This window comes from Homalodisca vitripennis, chromosome 5, assembly GCF_021130785.1.
Source record: "Homalodisca vitripennis isolate AUS2020 chromosome 5, UT_GWSS_2.1, whole genome shotgun sequence".
Classification (NCBI taxonomy): Eukaryota; Metazoa; Arthropoda; class Insecta; order Hemiptera; family Cicadellidae; genus Homalodisca; species Homalodisca vitripennis.
The window spans coordinates 127,070,756-127,093,636 of NC_060211.1; the positions used below are offsets into that span (position 1 = coordinate 127,070,756).

A 22,881-nucleotide genomic window follows, 5' to 3' on the forward strand; every position below is an offset into this window, starting at 1 on the left:
ATATTATTAAATTTTATAATTAAAAAAAAAGAACAAATACAAAAATATCTATAGATTATACTTAATACATTACTTTGAATACATGGTCTACTGTATTATATTACTACCCACATTTTAGACCTCTTCTATTTTTGGACAAATACCAATCTATGGATGGCCATATCTCAAAAACGTACGAGCCAATTTTGATAAAACTTTCTGTACACATTCACTACATGGTCTACTATACTAAAATACAAGCCTCATTCTTAGGCTACGCCTATTTCCGGAGCCACAATAACTTTATAGGCCAAGTGCTGACAAAAACCAATCTATGGACAGCCATATCTCAAAAACGTACGAGCCAATTTTGATATAACTTTCTGTACACATTCACTACATGGTCTAGTATACTAAAATACAAGCCTCATTCTTAGGCGTTTTTGAGATATGGCTGTCCATAGATTGGTTTTTGTCAGCACTTGGCCTATACAGTTATTGTGGCTCCGGAAATAGGCGTGGCCTAAGAATGAGGCTTGTATTTTAGTATAGTAGACCATGTAGTGAATGTGTACAGAAAGTTTTATCAAAATTGGCTCGTACGTTTTTGAGATATGGATATCCATAGATTGGTTTTTGTCAGCACTTGGCCTATAAAGTTATTGTGGCTCCGGAAATAGGCGCGGCCTAAGAATGAGGCTTGTATTTTAGTATAGTAGACCATGTAGTGAATGTGTACAGAAAGTTTTATCAAAATTGGCTCGTACGTTTTTGAGATATGGCTGTCCATAGATTGGTTTTTGTCAGCACTTGGCCTATAAAGTTATTGTGGCTCCGGAAATAGGCGTGGTCTAAGAATGAGGCTTGTTATTTAGTATAGTAGACCATGTAGTGAATGTGTACAGAAAGTCTTATCAAAATTGGCTCGTACGTTTTTTGAGATATGGCTGTCCATAGATTGATTTGTGTCAGCACTTGGCCTGTAAAATCGATGTGGCTCCGGAAATAGGCGCGGCCTAAGAATGAGGCTTGTATTTTAGTATAGTAGACCATGTAGTGAATGTGTATGGAAAGTTTTATCAAAATTGGTTTGTACGTTTTTAAGGTATGGGCCCTTTTATAGGGTTTCTCAAAACTTGCCTTTTAATTGAGTATATTCTTGAAAATTGCCGCTATAAAAGGGAAATTATTATCATAAAAGTACTGTTTGTTCATTTAAAATCTTTATTTGTAGTATTTATCTTCACGTTATTAATTAAATATATATTTTGTATGGTTTGAGTTGATGGACTAGGTTAGGATTCATGTAGGAACTAGTTCCCGCTACTCGTTCTTTTTATGGATGGAATCTCTGGCCAGTTTCACGTCGGCGCCCGGCGGGAGATTAATAGGGGAGCTAAAGGGGCAAAAGTTTAGTGGCAATTTTTCTGTGTATTTTTTGTTGTAACTGTGAACTTAATGGCCGTAGTGGCAAAGTACGAGTTTTGCGTCATTTACTTATTGCTATCATCCTCCTGAACAAAACAATATAAGGTTCAAAGGGTGGAAATGTCAAATAACGAAGTTATAGAACATTAAAAGTAGAACTACTTTTCTCGTGCTGAGTAATATTACGATGTTCTGCGGGCATTACGTGGTTTTGTTATGATCCTCCTATTGGTTGCTACTGACAACAGCCGTTACACCATGTTTGCATATGAAGGGTCCAGGGGAAAAAGGGGGAATGTCAAAAAATATTTTTTTTTTAATTTTTGTATTTTTGGAAACCTGTCATTAATCTCGTTTTGTATATTTGGTTTCCATGGAAAGAACGGGAATAGTCAGCAAGATATTGACGTTTGAAAATACGCAGTCCACGGAAAAAAGGGGGACTGTCATTGTGAAACACGGGAAAAAGGGGGAATGTCAGTTGGCAGCACTGTCTTTATATTATTCTGCTTCACTCAGCTGCAGTCAGTGAAGTTGTAGCTGTGCACTGTTGATTGTTGAGGCTATGTTTATGTTTTGTGATAATTTGTAGTTTAAGATGTTGTGTGTGTTTTACTAATTAATTAGTGAGTTATGGAATCTGAAGGTGAAGGTAACAGCTCGAAATCATCTAATACCTCAAAGAAACGAAAGGTAACTGGTCGTTTAAGTGATGTTAAGAAAAAGCTACTAGCATCCACACATGAAATAGGGCCTGATTGTTACTGTTTGAGGTTAAAATGCTTTCAAATGATTGTACCTGCAGAACGTGCTACTATTATATCCAATTTCAACCAAATTAACGTAAATGAACAGAATTCCTACTTAACCGGTTTGGTTATTGTTAACACAGTTTCACAAAGGAGATCTAGGCAACCAGAAGAGAATGCTAAATTTCATGACAACTCATATTCATATCGTGTTCGAGTTCATAGGGAGGAATCTGTGGTAGAAATTCCTGTTTGTGTAAAAGCTTTTCGGTCGCTTCATGGAATCACAAAAAAAAAAGGTTGAAGTAATACAGAACTATTTAAAAAAAGGAGGAACTCCTAAGGATGGTCGAGGCCAACACTTAAATCGTAAACACCGCTTGTCAGAAGAGGCAATTGAGGCGATTTACAAGCATATTGGTTCGTTTAAAGGTGAACGAAGTCACTACAGTGCGAATTCTTCTAACCGTATCTATCTTCCAGCAGACTTAAATATAAAAAAGATGTTTGAATTGTTTAAGATAGCGTACCCAGGCCAAAAAGTATCATACGAGAAATATAGAACCGTTTTCAATTCAGAATTCAACATCAGTTTTGGCTATCCAAGAATGGATACTTGTAGTTCATGTGACAAACTCGCTGCTGAGATTCGAGCTATAGAACATGTTGTTAAATCCTGTCCTGAAAATACTACAGCAAGGGTAAAATCAGAAAAGAAATTGAAAGAGCTCACATCAGAAAAAAAACTACACTTGTTAAAAGCCAATATGTTTTACATTCGCAAACGTGCCTCTAAACAAAGAAGTCAACAATCAAAAGAGGTTGAAACTATTGCAATGGACTTCCAAAAGAATTTGCCAGTACCACATATAACAACTAACGATGTGTACTACAAGCGACAATTAACACTTTGTATGTTCAATATACATATATTGTCCACAGACGAATCATTTTTCTTTGTTTACGATGAAACAGTGGCGTACAAGGGTGCCAATGAGGTGGCTTCTTTCTTGCTTTACTTTGTGATGACAATTCTTGACCCCTCTGTCAAAGAACTGGACATTTTTTGTGATTCTTGCGGGGGTCAAAACAAGAATTGGACCCTTTTTCGCACTATCCACTACATTGTCCATCACACTAAGAGACTAGACAAAATTCAGATGAATTTTCCAATTCGTGGTCACTCGTATTTAGAGTGTGACCGTAATATGGCTAGCATCAATCAAAAGAAGTGGATTGAAACGCCTAAAGATTGGATTGATGAAATTAAAGGTGCTAGAGTCAAACCCTCACCATTCCATGTAATCCAAGTTGAGAGGGAGTTTGTACGGAACTGGTCTTCACACTTAGATCAATTTTATTTTTCAAAGTGCCCATTTCCTTCAAGGCCGATAAGAGAGTTAGTAGCTCTTAAAGAACATCCCCGTTTCCTGAAGCACCGAGCAACATTCCATGGACATTGGGAGGCCCATGTCATTAACCAACCAGGTTCACTACCACAAGACCAACCCTTGCCTGAAGGAGAGTTTTTTCTACCCGACTATGCCTATGAGGGTAAGACTTTTTCCATTTTACTGTTACTCACTGCTAGCAATCAAAATGTGATAAAAATAATATTTTGACCACTTCTAAAGTTATTAATAAATAATTTTTTAATAATTCAACCTAATTATATTGAATAAATCTTAGCATTTTTCTTGATAGTTAAATTTAAATTAAATTTAAATTCCTAATAGAAAATTGGACTTAAATATTGTTAAATGTTTCAACAACATGCTTCAGGAAATTTTTTTGTTTTAGGGGTTCTTCCTATTACCCATGAAAAGTACACAGATCTACAAGTTTTAAAGATGTTCTGTGGTGTAGAAGCCAGACATTTTTATACCCTTCTTCTAAAACTTGAGAAAGGAGAGAAAAGGAACAAAAGAAATGCCATTGACAAAGAAGTTTTTCCTAAGTCTAAAAAGACAAATAATAATAATAATAATAGGCCTACTCAGAGTGGAAAAAAGGACTAATAAAAATGACCTATTTGATAATTGTTTGATTTCAAACATGTTTTATTTTTCTCAAGGTAATATGTACCGATTTTACTTTTTTACCAATAAAGGCCTTTTTTTAACTTAAATGTGTATTTTTTCTTATTTGGAACCATATTTAAGAAGACAATTTTAAATATATACGTTTTATGCCATTTAATTTTGTACTGGTTTCTAGAATTAGTTAACCTTGGTGACATCCCCCCTTTTTTCCTAAAACATTAATGACATTCCCCCTTTTTAGCAAAAATATTTTGTACTCATATAATATATTTATTTATTTCACCATTAAAATGGTACACTGATGTTATTAGTACATAATGTGTAAGTTTAATATAAGGTAGGCTAAATCATAGATAAGTTTTATAAAGATTAGGAAATAAATGTAAGTGGTACAATAGAATTAAGGAGAAAATTGCTATTCCTGAAAAATTTGAAAAATCTGACATTCCCCCTTTTTCCCGTGGTGCCTTCATATGTACAGTAAAATAATAATGTACTGGAATCAGGATAATTTGATCTAAATAAAAGATGGTTTTGTTAATTTATACATTCTAAGAATAAAAGTTTATATCAGCCTGACACAAGTGCCTCTGGCTATCAGTGCGGACTATGGCAGCTTTTGCTGCCCTGCATTGATGGCTACGTACGAAAAAACCCCTCGTGGTAGTACCTATCGTATTCTAAATCATCTGATCAAGAATGCCTACGGCCATCATTGCTTTATAGGAATTGCAACCTGAAAACACAAACAAATAATTGTAAATTCACCTAACTATAAATTCAATTTAAGAGTAACATTTTGGTTCCAAAATGAATAAAATATGATGTACCATATAAACGAAGGAAAATGAAGTGAAAATTAGAGTCAAAGATGAAAACAAGATACTATTGTATAAAAATATCATTTACTCAAAAAAAGGATAAAATATAATTTGGTAGACTATCTAGCTGAATGTATTCATATGGTGGAAATTATTTGGGGAGGATCTATAAAACCAGTTTAATTCTTGCAGAATGTTTACAAAAATGTAAACTGGCTTTATTTCTTTTAATATTTATATCTAATTAAAGTTGATAACCATATTTAAATAATATAAAGGTTAAATTTGAGATAAACTAAAATGTTTGACAAAAAACTAAATTTTTTCATCCTTCTAACTAACCATTACTTTTTTACAACTTATTTTTTAAATACTTATTGCCTTAGATCTAGATTTAATTCTAAATTGTTTTTTTCATTTGTTAAATTTCACTGTTTCTCTAACTGTCATAGGAACGCTATTAATTTGTTTACTTCTATGTATATATCAAGGTATTACTTGCAGAACACTACCCATTTAGTAACTTGAAATATACCAAAATCTTTGCAGTGTTAATTTCATTTTCTTAATATAAGTGAGTGTGATTTCATTGTCTTGTACCCAAGATTTTCTACCATTTTTTAATTGAACTAAGACTACTCATGTAACTATTATCAAATAAGTGAAACACTTAAGTAAAGAGATCAGACCTAGATGACTTAAGCTCTATTTAAAATAAATAACCCATTTTGTTCTTTAAGATTTTGATTAAAGGTTTTTTAATGTATTTTAACTGAAACTTTTTATAGTTTTAAATGTGTGTTTTAATATTTTGTTTAATTATTGTTGTATTTTTAAATGTTTATAGTTAACATTACTTGTAGCCTATATTATAAGTGTATTACCCTACTTATATGTGATATCATAGTAGCCTAATACACAAATAACTTGTTGGTGATTGCCACATCTGACATGAGGGGTTTTGCGGTCTGACTTACCTTTATGTGAGAGTCACTGTATGTGGTAGGAAGTCCATCTTAAATTAACAATGGTTGGCTTGTGTGAAAGTTGATGGGATCAGTGTATCTTTACGTGCACCAGACCCAAAACACACACTTTGCATTTTTTCTCTTCAATATTAAAAAAAATCTCTGCGTTATTTTATATTTTTTAAGGCATTTATTATTAAAATATAACCATTTAAACTATAATCAGCAGGTAATTAGCAGTAGGTAGAGAGTTCATATTTAGGATCCATTTCACTTGGTCCAGGATTTGAAATCATGGCTTAGGGGATTAAAGTACTTGTACTGTAACAGTCCACACCAGTCTCTGTTACTGATGCTGGCTAGCTCAGGGGAAAGGGGGGTAAGTTGTTCCAAGTCCTAGGCGAAGTCCACAAAAACGACGAAAAATGTTCAATATTTATTTTGAGGCGCCACCTTGTTTTGGAAGGAGACTCCAGGGACTGTAACAAGGAACCAGTCCTTTCCAGGTTCCGGGACTTCACCAGGGTAAGCAGGTGGTGTAGGGACCCAAGAGAATTACCAAAGGTCGATGAACCGTTTACAATAAACGTTAAATTTAATTGTGAGAATAAGAATATATTTCTAAATTTAGTAAGTAGGAAAATGTTTGGCGTGACTCAAACTATATTAATGTAACTATATTATTGAATCCTTAGCTTTTCTTGGATCTTAGTAGAGTACTTTATAATAAAAGTAGGCCTATAGGAAAATTATGGTTAAGCTGTGAAGACGGGAAAACTCAAGACTACAGAACTTTACAGACTCGAGTTTATTGCAATAATTCCCGTACAGGGCAAAACGTATCCCATATTATTTTATAACAGTTACGGCCAGTATTGCCTCTAATCTGCGTTACAGTGAAACAAAACAACTAGATATAACCAAGACTATTACTGATATAACCACACAGACTTAGATAAGATATCTTAAGATAATTAAACCCTTCTTACAATACAGATATATAATTAAACATTTAACATAAACCAACAAGACAGTAAAAGAGTAATAATTGATGCAACTCTTATTTCTGGAGTCCCAGGCGCTGAGTATCCTTCGAGAGGTATATCGAGAGGAATGGTCCCAGTCTCGGAGAGGAATATAGTATACCTGAGAGATCACCAGAAAATTTGTAAGTCACTCACCAGAAGACGACAAGTCCACGCCCGGTAACTGCAACGAAGTCGACCGAACCGAGAGGAAGCACACGACCGCGGGTGAACCGGATGTGCGGTAAGGTAGTGTCGGTCGGTACGGCACGGCAGACGAACAGGCAGTTGCCGGCAACAGCAACTCGGAGAGCGCAGCAATAGTGGGGCTAACAGACTTATCCTCAGTCCAGTAGCCACGATCAGCTCCAGGGAATAAAAACCCTGCACAATGTACAAAGATGATAGCCCAGCTCTTAAAATTACTTCACATACAACGTATTCAAAGTTTTAACGACACTGAATAATAAATACAATAACGAAAGCACCATAACGAATAATAATTCAAGACAACAGTAAAAGACATATTTGTAAAAGTAACTGTCACAGAATCTTCACGGGATTGCAACATCAATTACAGTTACTAAAAGGTACTAAAGTATCATAGCGGAAATAGTTTTGTGACTAAAATGGAGTGCTTATTGGACTAAATTGCTTTTAGTATTTTTTTTTTTTTTTTTTTTTTTTTTTTTTTTTTTTTTTTTTTTTTTCATTTATCAATCACTAATAATAAAATCATCAATAAAATAATACAATTTCTACTGTACTACTTTTTTCATTCATTTACTAAGTTTAGCATTATTACTGCCTGTGTTATTAATTATTTTCAAAGAAACAGTTTTATTAAAATAATAATCAATCACACATTGCACAGTGCAATACCAATACTAGATACTAAAGATTATATAGGTATATATTATTTTATAGGAAAAGATACTATGTTACTGAGCGAGCAAACATTAAATTTAGTGACATAGAAAATAAGCTTAGAGTACACAACTATGATTTACATTGTTTTACAAGACATAAAAATTATAAATTAGTTTAATCAAATTAGCAATAATAAATTAATTAAGCTGTAATTCAAAGTTGTTTTATAGTTTATCTTGTTTAACATCTACTGTACTACAACCGTTAAATACATTACATTTAACACAACAACTTTGAATAGGTTTCCTAATCCTCCTGTTACAATGATCGTATAACTAAAATTAGACTACTTAATTAATTTATCTCAACCAAGGATAACTTAATGAAAGTTCTCTATATTTGAAACAAGTAGTGAACTATACATCTACTTTCATCTGAGCATTTACCTAAGTTGCGCACTGTATTTGAACATGAAATTAATGTATTATTAAATAACAGCTGGTATTGTATACTACTAATTTAGATTGCGTGTATACTAAACATAAAACAGATTTAGTTTTATTTATTTATTTGTAATTACTATATAATTAATTAGGGTAGACAAACATTTTTGTAATTATCATGACTGATTAATTGTATTCATTATGATTTCTTTATAACATTTTAATTGGAGTTTATACTAGAAGTACAAATGAATTATTACAACAATGATGAATTATTTTTAACCTACTGAAGTAGGGCAGTTACATGAAGTAATGGGAGGCTTCCAGTAAAATAATACAATTGTATGAACAGAAACTATCTTTTCTACATTTTGGCGATCAAGATAAAAGTATCGAATATTTATTAGGCTTTAAATTACTTAGGCCACAATGGGAAAATATTATAACATCCTTAATTAGCAAGGTAACGTACATAATCATTAATAATTTACATATAGAAATCAACAATCCTATTATATAAATGAATTTTTACACCTTTATGAAATTATTGGGATATATTTTGTGAATTAGTTATTTTTTCCAGACATGAAAATATTTTCGGCAACGCCACGAGGTGACGCTTCCGCCAACTACGGCCAATCGACCCTTTACTCAAAATACAGGGTGGAGCGCGGTAATTTGCTTTTGCACTGCAGTCTGTGGCGGCACTGTTGGTGGAAGAGAGGGGAGAGTGGGCGTGGCTTATAGTGGCTGACGGGAGATATGTATTCCTCCGCTTTCCAGTTGCCATCATGCAGTGGACACGAGAGGAGAGGTCGTTTTGTGTTGAAGCGTATTTTTCAAATGCCCACTCGATCATTGCAGTGCAGCGTGCTTTTCGTTTACGATTCGTTGTTCCCCCACGCAGACGTGTGCCTGGTCGGCAATCAAATGTAAATTGGGTAACTGCATTCAGAACAGCAGGGAATGTGTCATGTGTACGAAGGGGACCTTAGAGAAGGATTACAACACCGGAAAACATCGATAGAGTTAGAGCAGCAGTAGTGCAATCTCCAAAACGCTCTGCTCGGAAGCAATCAATTGCTCTAGGCATTTCAAGATGTTCTCTCCACCGGATTCTTCATGATGAACTGAGATTTCACCCGTATAAAATGTGCGTTGTCCATCAATTGTCAGCACGGGACTATTTGACACGGCGTACTTCTTGTGAAGACATGCTTGCAACTATACCGCGTGACGCAATTGTGTTCTTTTCTGATGAAGCACATTTTCACCTCAGTGGGTGTGTCAACAAGCAAAACATGCGCTACTGGAGTGAAACAAACCCCAGAGAAGTCCACCAGAGACCTCTGCATTCGGACCACGTCACTGTGTGGTGCGCCATATCACGAGTAGGCATCATTGGCCCTTAATTTTTTCAGGATAACCGTCGTGCCATAACTGGGAACTCCGAACGGTACTTGACTATGATACAGGATTTCTTCAGCCGGCTCTTGAGGCAATGCAATTAGAGGATACATGGTTCCAACAGGATGGTGCCACTGCACACACTGCGAGGGTTACCATGAATTGTTTGAGGCAAATGTTTCCTGGACGGCTTATGTCTTTGAGGGGTGATGTGAACTGGCCGGCACGCTAACCAGACTTATCCCCATGCGATTTTTTCCTTTAGGGTTACCTGAAGTCGAAGGTGTATATCAACCGTCCCAACACCTTGGAAAACCTAAGGAACAATATTGAGGCTGAAATTGGCAGAATACTAGTCGACATGCTTGTTAGAGTTAATGAAAACTTCAGAAAACGTATGCAGCAGTGTGTGGATGCCAAAGGTCGACATTTGCCAGATACATTATTTAAAACCATGTAATTTAAAAATTCCCTTACTGTTCAGTATAATTAAAATAAAAAATAATTTGTTCTAAGGTTCATAATTTTTTATTTCATTTCCAAATCAGCAAATTACCGCGTTCCACCCTGTATTACAGATACTTTAATTATGGTTGGGGCTTGAATTTATAAAATCGGTAATGGATATTCTGTCCATGATTATACATATTATTAATAAGGACACCTGCTTACCTCTAAAATGTTCTTCTGAAAACCAAAGTAATCCACCGTAGTGTAGAGGGTTCATCTAGTGTCCGATGTCGTATCATCAATGCCCAGAAGCCACTAGAATGTTCCTTACTGGTAGGCATGTTTAAACAGGGATGCCGCTATCAATCTATCAATGTCAATATCACTATCAACAGCCTGCCCTACCAGTAAACAGCTGTTGACCTACTGTTAGCAGTAGCCGATGTCCTTCACTCGCTAAAATGAATTTCTCCTGCGCCCTTATGGTAGGTTAGGCAAAATGAAATACTTCCAGGCTTGAATATTTCGTCCAAACGTTAAAGGCTAGCTCTTTAATTAGATATTTTAATGAGGTGATCAGGCTCATTTGGGGACATACACTAATTCAAGTAGAAAGCATGTTGCAGTACACGGGCCCAATGTTTCACCTACTAGTTGACTAGACTTCTGGCTAGTGATGGAAATCTTTTTCTTGGGGAAAATTCCTAGGGAACATTTTCAAAATTCATAAATTCCTGAGAATTTATGATTTCCTCTTAAAAGCAAAGGTCAGTGTCACCCCAATATTAAAAAATCCCTTATATATATATTAATATGAATATATAAATCAATTCTTTTCAACAATAAAATAATATCATACAAGTCTTAATTCCTTCACATAAATTTTAAAATTGTGATACTTGTGTTCATATTTAAATGTTATTGAATACCATATGATTGCTTGGTGGATACCAACCACGTTTTCTAATACCAAAGGAAATGGCCAATTTTTTAAACCTATTACAAATTGTTATAAAACAGTGCAAAATACTCTCAAATTACTAATAGGTCATTTGTAACTTATTAAAATTAGATTCGATATATTCACTATTTGTTCAGATCAGGTCTTCCAAGAAAAAAACAAATATGTTTGTATTAACACTTTGTTGGCTATTATTAAATTGTGCACAGAATGTAGGCTAATTGTTATGTGTTAATAATTAGTTTCATCAACTTCATCTTCCATCACAGCATCATGTCCAAACTCATTTTCAGTTTCTTCCATGATGAAGTTTTTGCCATGGTATATCACAATATTTTTGATTATTTAGCTTTGTTATTGATCATTTAGAACGTATTCCAAAACTTTTTAAGACAAAATAAACTGCATTTAAATGAATTATTCCATAAATTCCCTTGTTTTGGGAATATAAAGCCTTTGGGAAGTTCCCTGGAAATATTTCCATTTATAAATTCCCTTCCCACGTAAAATATTCCTGGCTTACATCACTACTTCTAACCCGCTCAGTTGTGGCTTCTAGGAACTCTCCAGTGTCGTTTTAGAGTTGGGCTTCAAGAAAACATTTATAGAATTTCTTCCCAGTCCAAGATGCCTCAGGAACTTGTGCGAAGACTTTGCACTTCTGCCTTATAGAAGTGATGTCTATAGCTATTTTGCCACTGAAATGCATTTGCATAGAACTTTTAGCTCAGGAGACCACTCATACAGAAAAGCCTCCCACATTATCTTCGGAGGAATGCACTTAATATATAACAAGTTAAATTACTTAATTTAAAACAAGATTGGGTACAATGTTTACGTTAATGTTGTTTAACTCCATTTCATCTCCCACTTAGAGCAGTGTCGGAAATCTTGCACTGTCACATACTTTACTCTTGGTATTTGGAGTTCAAGTCTGAAGGAAGAGATATAAACAAAGTCGGTGACGAAGAAGTTCAAAATGAACTCTCTTTGGACATGAGAGATACCTAGACTATAAATCCTAGACAAAATCCTAAATCATGGTGGAGCAACTGCGTTTTCTACATAACGCAGCTATTGGTGGGAAGTGTTGATTGAATGCAAATGTTAAGTTTAGCTCCATTTCATTTTCCGCTTGATGCAACGTTTGTCACAGAGTAGGATTTCAGTCGCTGTTCTAAGCGGAAGATGAGATGAATCTAAACGCTACACTCATATTCAATCAACCCTTCCAAACATAGCTTCGTTATGTGTACAATGTTTGTACTCTTTATGAAAAATATGGTAGGGTGGACAAAACATAGTTCAAACAGTTGTGTTAGATAACTCACTCTTTGTTCCAACAGTACTTGAGGACACATCATAATATGTCACTGAAGGTAACAAAAGGTTAAGGGTTATATACACTTTGACAATGAATATATTATAGGTAACAATATAAAAGCAACAGTGGTATAAGTAAACCATTTAACTTCAATTTTTTAGTGTAGAAATGTTTATTTATATTTATTGGATAGCTTAGGAGAGGGGTTTAGAGGTTACAACCCTTCTATGAGGTCTTATGTGTAGACTCCAAAATGCAATAATCAAAGTAATAGTAGTATTGGAAATCATTTAATTATTTAAATTATAGCAATCAAAGTTTTCCAACCAGTTATCTTATACTTGTTGACATATGAGATGTGGCTAGAAAATAACAGGATTAGTACTAGCGGAGCCCCAGAACGCACGCAATAAGGCTGAATATCGTGTGGTCAGTCACGTGACTCCCCTCCCACCACCCCTCATGTTTCGTCAGGCTCCCATACTTATTCCACATGTATCTGATCATTTTCTATAACCTTGTTCATGACTTCGGCTGCGTTTTCATTTACTGCTTCAATAGTCTCATATCGTTCCTTTCAAAGCTAGTTTGAATTTAGGAAACAAAAAGCACACAGGGGGCCAAGTCGGTTGAGTAAGGTGGATGATATATGGCAGAGATGTTATGTTTGGCAAAAAACGTCATCTCTGACAAAGCTTTGTAAGCTGGCGCATTATCCTGGTGGAGGATCCTTGACTTGTTTTTTCACAAATCATTTTGTTTTCTCCGTACACGCTCACATAGGGGTAGTCAGGATGCTGATGTAGTTGTGACTAAATACTGATAATGTAGTTGAACAAGGTTACCGATCTTTTCAATGTTAGCATCAGTTTTTTATGACGATAGTCTGCTAAGACGTCTATCGTCACTTGTTTCTTCGTGGCCCCCTTTAAATAGTTTAAACCAATCAAACACTTGTGTTCATGATGAACAGTTGTCGTCATACACATGTAACATAAGACATTTGATATTCACACATTGTTCTTTTGGGATACTCAAGATGTTTTCCGATGTAGAGACAACTGCTTTTAACTAGCGCTACGTGTGGTATAAGTACAGGAGCCAGATGGAACATGAGGAGTTGTGGGAGGGGGAGTCCCATGACCGGCCGTACGATATTCAGTCTTATTGCATTCATTCTGGGGCTCCGCTAGTTTTAATCCAGTTATTTTCTAGCCATATCTCATATCTTACATAATCTTGGGATTTTGTCAGAGTTGTTCCATTGTCTATATTACTATATCCGATCCTCTTCCCTATAAAAGGTTGGCCCTACAGCACTGATTCTTTCAGTGTTTAATTTGTCTCTTCTTCTAGGTAAAGTCACTGTTATTTCTCCTTAAGTAGGGCCTTAAAAAACTCTTGATAATTCCTCCTTCTAATGGAAATTCAGGTTACACTACTGTATATATTATTTTGATAGTTCCTTCCGGGTATTCACACATCTATCCAACTCTGTACCTAATTGAAACATATTCCATTACTAATTGCTAATATTACTTTGATAAAACAAAATGATTATTTTCTTATAACACCATAATTAATAAGATATCATAACATATATATTTTGGTTATATGACTCAGTAGATCAATCAGATTATTTAATAGCTGATGAATAAAACGTTCCAAAATTTTGTGTTTAATAATACAATATTTGAATAAATCAATATTTTTTTAACTGGATTTAATCAGAATCATCAAACTTTTTAGTGGAATTTATCTAGTTTGATAGAAGAGAGTGAGATGGAATTGATGTTTGTAATTCAATTTGAGTTTTTGTGCATCATGTTTTGATGTTTCATTCTTCTTATACAAAGTATGTTTTTAATGATACTAAATCATTCATGACAATAAGGTGTAGCCTATTATTAATACTAAGTCATGCTATTACACTTTTAGGAGTACTGATCATAGATGGCAAAGAGGGGGAAATGCATCCAACAACTGCACCGTTATTTCAAAATGCGGTCAAATTTGCGAATATCTGGGAACAATGAGTGATGACATGTTGGGAAGGTAAGTTGACTTGTTCTGTACGTGACATTAGAAAGTTATACTTCATTGCTGTTATAACGTTAGATTTGAATTCTAGATGATACAAAAAAGACTGTGTTTGTGATCATAAGACAATATTTTGACTCTGCATTAGTTTATTATAACTCTCAGCTTTGTTTGGTTTTTTAAATTTCCTTTTTAGTTAATTTTTAGTATTGGCAACAAAGCGGCATAACGGGTCCGCTTATTTAATGGATGAAGCCTCGATTGATTTCCTTTCAAAAATCAGATTCTTGTTGGATTATGGTAGTTTGATCTTGTCATACAATGATTGGCCTTCAAAAGATTAGATTTCCATGCAGATCTAGTGCATTATGTCATAGTAAGTTCATTAATTATATAATTTGAGAACACAATAAGTTGATCTGATCTCTCTTAAATTCCTGGAAGAATCTTTGAATAACATTAAAACAAATTTATCCATTAACATTATTCTTCTTCGCTATTATTCAGTTTATTCAGTCACAACTTAACATCGGACATATTAATTTTGTTGTAAATTGTGTTTGATATGTTGTGTGTTTCAATATACAGTACTCATGCAGTAGAGTGATTTCCCACACTTACTTTTCGTATTAATTGTAACTTTGATATTTTATTCTTCAGTAGCTCTTAATACATAAACAGTAGTTTGTTTATTTTGTAGTATTATTGTACTTAGCTGATAGAAAGTGAGCTTGGGTCGAAATATAATGTCATTTGGGACTATACAATTTTAGTAATGGTAATTTGGAAATGATCTCCTTGGGATTTTTAATACGTTTAATGTTTGAAACCCATCATAGTTTTATTAGAAGTAATAAGCAGTGTGCTTTTCAATGAGATAGATCTGTTACAAATTTTCATAAGTGAAGTCATGTAAAAAACATGGGAAGTTCGGTCACATATGATTGTAGCATTGATCTTTGATTATTCTGGTTAAAGACTTTCCATCTTTAGTGATAAGTGATTTAGATAATCTCTTTCAGATGTCTCTTTTGAATTCTATAACACCTGTGTTTAGGGTTTTAACTATAATTTCTGATTCGTGTACAGAATTTAAGCATTTTTTTAGCTATGGCATGACTAGTGTCTTCACTGCACTTTCAACTTCTGCTAGATCAGACAGGGTTATCACATTCTTTCTTTAAAAACTATAATGGCAAACACACTATATAGATACGAGGGGTATTAGAAAAATAAGGTTCCGTATGCCGCCGAGACAGAATGCGATATGTTGGGAGAATCTGGCAACACTGTCTTACTCATCAGCTGTCCCTCTCTCTATCCATACCACTCGGGCCTCACTACCAACAGTGCCGGCCTAGCTGCATTCGAAGATGGAGCTCCCTATCGTTGTTAACCCCAGATGCGAAATTCGTGCTGTGATACGTTTTTTAAATGCAAATCAGATTTCACCTATTGAAATTCATCGTCAGTTAATCGAAGATTATGGGGAAAACTGCATATCTGTTCAACATGTTCGGAAATGGTGTAGAGAATTCAGTGAAGGCCGCATGGAAATTCACGATGAAAACCGAAGTGGACGGCCTTCAGTTTCAGATGGAGTTGTTAAAAAAGTTGAGACAATATTGCTTGAAGATCGGAGAATCAACGTTCACTTGCTTTGCTTATTTCTGAGTGATTATCACTTATTCTCAAAATTAAAGGAACACTTGTGTGCCAACGCTTCAGTACCGATGATGAAGTCAAGGAAGAGGTTACTCGATCCTCCTCCTGGCGGCAGAATTCTACAACATGGGGATAGAAAAGTTGGAGCATCGTCTACAAAAGTGTTTGGACAGAAACGGTGATTGTGTGGAAAAATAGCTTAACTTTTAAGTTTTAAATTTATGTATAACACTAAGTAGAAATATAGAGCTGTCTATTTTAAAAAATCATGGGAACCTTATTTTTCTAATACACCTCGTATTTATAAATACTTTTCCCTTATATAGAAAATGTAAAGTATTTAGATGTTTATTTACTCTAAATTTACCAAAATCTTTAGGGAATCAAGAGAGAACAGCAACGCTTTCTCCGATTTATAATGTAATGTACTAAAAATTTCATTTAGAGTAAATTGAATGATTTAACTCTAAATCGTGAACCTTATTTTTGGGCATGTTGAAAAATGTACTTAAAATGTGAACCTTTTCTTGCCATCATTCATTAAGGTTGAGAAATTTTAAATAAAACTATAAATTTTATAAGTTAAGTGGTAGAGATGATATAAAGTTTTGGACAAATTTTGATTTAAATTTTACAAAACACTTTTACTCTCAGACTTTATATCATATCTCTTATTCAACCTCTAAGCACTTATGGAATTCATAGGTAATTTAAATTGTTGTGATAAATTAAAGTTTTATTTTTATTTTTACCATTAATTATATTCTATTTTACATTAATTCAAGGCTTTACATTTTTTTCCTCAATAAGGTTTTTATACAACGTGTTATGTCTTGTACGAGGTCTGTCCAAAAAGTATCCGACCGCCGACCAGTAGGCGGCCGCGGCGTAACCGACCGGTCAAAAACAACATCAACCAACTACGACAGCCTCCCTACAGTCCTGACATAGCTCCTTGTGACTTCTGGCTATTTCCGAAATTAAAAATTCCTTTGAAAGTAAAAATATTTGACGATGTTGAACAAATAAAACAAAATGCGACGAAGGACCTGTTAGCCATTCTGCAAAATGAATTTAAGGAGTGTTTCCGGAAGTGGGAGGAGCGTTGGAATAAGGTAGTGGCTTGTTCAGGGGAGTACTTTGAAGGGGACCAGATTGCCGCTGCTGCCGAGTAACGTCAGTTCATGCCAGATGTCAAGGTCGAATACTTTTTGGACACACCTCGTATACATGTATCAGCAATGTTTTTGTTAGTACTTAAACTATTGTGGACTAAAATTAGAAAAAAAATTAACCCAAAAGACCCAAAAGGGATAATGGTAAAGACATAGGAGTAACCAGACTGTTGTGACATATCAATTTTCATTAATATTATTTGATATAGAACCAATTAATAAAAAATAATTCCCTCCGTACCCTCACGGAACACTCATTCCATTCATAATCCAAGAAGTGTCAAGTGAAACGTTGTAACACTTACTCTACATTTTCCAGGTATGCAGTCGAGGATTTCGAAAAACACAAAATCATAATTAAAAATGTTGTCAAACACAGAGGTTGTGACTGTCCTTTTTCTTCTGTACTTATTAATGCAAAAAATGGATCTCGAACTATTGTTCACTCAAACAAAAACTTGCCGGAATTAACAATCGAAGATTTCAGAAATCTGGATTTAGAACAATACAAATGGATTCATTTTGAGGTATGAAAACTTGAATTTCAGTTTGCGAGAAAAATCAATATAAAACCTATAATGCTTTTTTAGTACAAGAAACATTTATCAATTTATCATTAGTGCATTTACAAAAAAATAACATTGGAGAAATTTGAGTTTCACGTTTAAAATTACCTCACAATCATATTCATTATAATATCTCAAAACACAAAACAATAAAGTTACAATCAAGAAAAAAATAAAAGAAATCCAACATATTGTACTGTCTATAATAATACATAGTTAAATTTAATGTCTGTAAGAAAACTAATTGTGACATTACTCAATTAGTTCCAAATTGACCATTGAATGAAAAACATGGTCATTTACTGGTTAATTAACATAGTCTAGTTACTGTTATTTTTAAATTATGTTTTTATGTATAACAGGTTAAAAATTGTTTTAAATATTTTATTACTTCCACTGAATCACTTTAATTCATAGAAAGGACTAGATTTCAAGTACATTACAAATATCTTTGTATTTACTAAACATAATGAAAATCACTACAAATATGTTTCTCAAGTCAGATGAAACAAAGTTAACAAATAAAGTAAAACAATTCTCTCTTTTTAATAAAGTTTAACAATTCTCTTTGTTGTTTAATATTATGTTTAATAATTAATTATATAAACAATAATGATTGACTACATCAGTATTATGTTTGAAAATGAGCAATCTGTAGTAGAATTTGTTAAATAATATTAAATTACAAAGTTCAGTGCAACATACAGTATTTAAATTATTTCAAATGAAATGAAAGGAAAATAATAAATAATGTTTTAAAAGTTTACAGTTTTAATTTTATTGGTTCTGTTCTGTAGTACACCAGGGAGAATTAAATTTCACTTCTGAGGAATATTTAAAATAAAAAATAATATAAATCTATTTATTACTAATGGTTTTAAAATAATTAAATTTTACTCATTGGATTCCTTATGGAATTGAATATAGTTTAATCGGTCATCAGAGGCCATGAACATGAAATTTCACCTATTTACATATATAGTAAATAACACTGGCCAAAAGAAATATCCCTGTAGGTACCATATCTGATTTATTTTAAACTAGGTAACGTATTTCCTATTTTTAACTTTCTGAGTTCAATTACATATTGCATGATTATAATGTAATTAAAGTAGAGTATTATTTTCAAACTGTTTTTAAATTTATTTTATTTTAATTGTGATTATTTAAAAAATTAATTGGTTTGCATCTTGTATTGAATTTTTAATTTTAATTGGCACAAAGCGTCTAATTTACAATCTCAATAAATACAATTTAATCTATTTCCAATCCTAAGTTAAGCTCAGCTCATATCTAAAAAAATTGTAATAATCTTCAATGAAAAACGCAATGTAATGCTTTTAATAAGTCAACGAACTCATTTGTTATCCCTTGTTATCTCTCCATAAACACAATTAGTGACTTAATTGCATGATTATAAAATAGTGTTAGAGTACATAAATTATTTGAATGACATAAAATGTAATATTTCCTCAACATTACAGGATTGTTGTACACTCAATGTACATCTTCTTTATTAACCATTTATCTTAGTGTTTTGGATTGTTTTATCAAACAAAAATAGTTTTGGTATTTTTAGAATAGAACAAAAATGTTCCTATACTTTAGGAAAATATCAATAGAATTAATAAATAATTATTTATCTATCTTGGAAAAAAGGGAACATTAAGCTAACGATGCTAATAAAAACTAGGTATAGACAAATAAAGAATTAATTTTTAATACTCATTTAGACTCTTGAGGTTTTTGGAACTCATTTCTTGATTCTGTCTGATTCCAATTATGATTATTTTAAGCTCGCAACTAATTAATAGCCCTCTCAATAAAGTTTTCATCTTTTCTAAGATTTCAACTTTTTATGCGAATTCCGATTTATTAATTTATCCAAGTTTAGCTTATTATTATGTAGCCTTAGAATTTGGTTCGTAATGCCTTATAATTTATCACTATTTTACCTAGCTTACGGACTTAGTCCGTACCCATACGGACACAACACTTTATGTGCTACTAGGAATTCGTGGTCAGCCATCGTTAGAGGTTTACTAATCTAACCTAACCGTTAGTATTTATTGTGTAATTGCCCACCCAAAGTTGCTAAATTCTGTTTATTATCTGTGGCCTCCGTTTAATCAGAAATTACCACCATCTTAATTGGAAAGAACCTGTCAAACTTTTGGTACACAAGTTGAATTCAGCATTTAAAATGCAGGATGCAGTTGGGAGGAAACAGTAGTTTCAGAAACCATAATTTAAAAAAAATTGTCAAAGTCAGGTTATAGACAAATAACACACAGTCCCACAAACCCATTTAAAACATATGTAATATTTACAAGTGCTTTCTTTTTTTTATCAGTGCAACATAAGTCAGTTACACAGCAGACCAGTAAGCCGTAATTATCAGCTGGGACATCACTTCTGTTCTGTACAGTCCAACACCTGACCTTGTTTAAACGGGATCAAATCGTTTATCATTCAAGATTGTTTGTTAAACTATGTCTCCATTTAAAAATTCTAAATCTTAGTTGAAGATGTCATGTCATCATCTTTGCATATGCAAAATGACGAAAGGGTTTTTAATAAAGTAATATTATATATTAATTTATATTAATGAATTGCCACTTGTTTAATTGCTTATGCAATGTGTATATTGTGATGAAATAAGTGAATTATTACTAGTATCTATTATATTTATAAGACTCTTTCATCTTTTCAAATACTTAGCTGAACCCAAAAATGCAGAGTTCTTAGATTTTATTTAAATATTGATAGAACAAAGTAAGAATTTATTTTTATTGTATCAAATATAATGTTCTCATGTTTCAGGGGCGTAATGTTAGACAGGTAGTTTTGATGCTGAAGTACGTCACAGAGTGGAATTCTGCACATTCCAAAATTGTAACCTCCGTTGAGCTTGAAAAGCCAAAAGATGAACTCAAAGAACTGCTGCCTTTGGCTGATGTTGTCTTTGTTGGAAAAGATTTTGCTTCTTTTCAAGGATGCAAGAACAAATATGATGCGGTGGCTAGGAATATTGCTTTAGTCAAACCAAAGTAAGCATTGGATAGAATTTTATCATTATAAGATAAAACCATGTCTTTACTGTTTATAGAGATTGAAGCATTTTGTGTTGAACATAAAACACCTAGAATGACACAACATAGATTATAATATGGAATGCTACTATAAAATCATACTGAAAGTTTTGCCTTCTTTACGTGGCTGAGACACCCACTTCTGATATATGTGGCGGGCAACCACTAAGCGAAAAAAATGTTGCTGTTCATGTTATGATTCAAGATAACGTCCTTGTTGGGGGCATGTGAAATCTACTCAGATGTAGCAAGATAGTACAGATTGCTAAGGGAAAGTATGGTTTGTCCTGTTGGAAATTTCAGATGATTTTCCTGTTGGGAGGCCATATGAAAGCAGTTCACCTAGGAACGTTTCACCAGTCACGTTCAAGAAGATTCTCATTCGGAGAAAATTTGAAATGCATCCTGAGGTAACAAGACAGGATGATTTGCAGAGCTAGGGAGTGTGTACCAATGATCATAATGCCTCAATGATGTTTGGAAAAATATGCTTATTGTGTTGAAGTCACCTGAACAGAATATTTGTCATATTTGTTGTCCGGCATTACAGAGCAAACGCTCAAGATCCCTAGGTGTTCTTATGCATACGGAAGAGGGGTTGGAACAGGAAAGCATTGTTCAGAAGATCTCATGGTTTAGTAAAGGCCTGGGATTTGATACAGCTTAAACCTGGGAGAGGGTGCACAATAAATAAGCCGGATGGCTGAGAGGCAACTACCAGGCCTGGGAAACCTGGCCCTCTGTAACAAAAAAAAAAAAATAAAAAAATAAAACTTCTGGGGGTGAGACTGGTTTGCTTGTAGCGGGGGCTGGATATTCTCCTTCCCCAGCTGTGCAGACTGTTCAGAGCCTCCGTGGCCCTCAGGTACATTCCACTATCCTGGAGAGTGTCCAGAGTAGTGTTCATACCAAAGCAGGGGAGGGCTGACATGGATCGGCTGAAGTCTTTCAGGTCGATATGCCTGTCCTCCTTTCTTCTTAAAACCATGGAGAAAATGGTTGCCAGGTTTGTTTGGGAGGGAGCGACCTCTACATCCTAACCAGCATGCCTACACTCAAAAATCGTCCCGGAAGGTCATGCGACTCGGCATCAATTGGTATGCAGGATTGAGAAGACGCTGACAGCAAAAGAGGTAGCCATAGGTGTCATCCTAGACATCGAAGGAGCCTTTGACAACACAGGCGATTATCAATGCGGTCTCAAGACGTGGTGTTGATGGTCAGGTGTGTGACTGTATAAGGGCCTTGCTCACGGACAGGGTGGTTGTCACAACCCTCATGGGAGCAAGTGTTAGTGTGAAGACTATGAGGGGCTGTCCGCAGAGTGACGTCCTTTCTCCTCTCCTGTGGAACCTGGTTGTGAACGACCTGCTAAATTCTTTGAATAGTAGCAGTGTCGTTGCACAGGGGTACGCAGATGATTTTGTGATTCTTGTGAGTGGCAAGTTCAACACAACAATCACGGAACTGACCAATGCTGCTCTGAACATGGTGGGAAATTGGTGTGATGAGGTTGGCCTCACTGTCAACCCCGCCAAGGCTGCTGTGGTTGCCTTTACTAGGAGGCGACATATGGAGGGCATTGGTCCCTTTCTATTCAAAGGCTCTTCCATTGAGCTGAAGTTCGAGGTCAAGTACCTGGGCGTGATCCTAGATAGGGTTCTTAACTGGGGGCCTCATCTAGAAAGGGTTATTGCCAGGGGGAAATGGTCTCTAATGCAATGCAGACGTGAGTTTGTACTCTTGTACTGGCTTTATGTTTCCGTGGTCAGACCTGCACTAATGTATGGAACTGTCGTCTGGTGGCCAAGATGGTGGTTAGCTCGTCTGGCGGGTATCCAAAGGATGGCCTGCCTTGCTATCACTAGGGCATTTC

General features: G+C 34.4%; 1 protein-coding gene across 1 annotated transcript; it reads left to right on the forward strand.

Annotated features, from left to right (window-relative positions):
• The first annotated feature begins 7,477 nt into the window (after positions 1 to 7,477).
• Positions 7,478 to 21,417, forward strand: LOC124362846 (ketohexokinase-like). Its single transcript, XM_046817704.1, has 4 exons — positions 7,478 to 7,602; positions 14,406 to 14,522; positions 17,667 to 17,874; positions 20,737 to 21,417. Exons 2-4 carry the CDS (start codon positions 14,500 to 14,502, stop codon positions 20,965 to 20,967), a joined length of 462 nt encoding a protein of 153 aa, XP_046673660.1. The 5' UTR covers positions 7,478 to 7,602; positions 14,406 to 14,499; the 3' UTR covers positions 20,968 to 21,417.
• The last annotated feature ends 1,464 nt before the right edge of the window (positions 21,418 to 22,881 follow it).

What these genes read in the sequence shown, in the direction of transcription:
- LOC124362846 (XM_046817704.1), top strand. Translation starts at nt 14,500, where the DNA reads ATGAGTGATGACATGTTGGGAAG. An exon ending in AGTGATGACATGTTGGGAAG is followed by an intron (nt 14,523 to 17,666) that starts GTAAGTTGACTT and finishes TACATTTTCCAG; the next exon opens with GTATGCAGTCGAGGATTTCG. An exon ending in ACAAATGGATTCATTTTGAG is followed by an intron (nt 17,875 to 20,736) that starts GTATGAAAACTT and finishes CTCATGTTTCAG; the next exon opens with GGGCGTAATGTTAGACAGGT.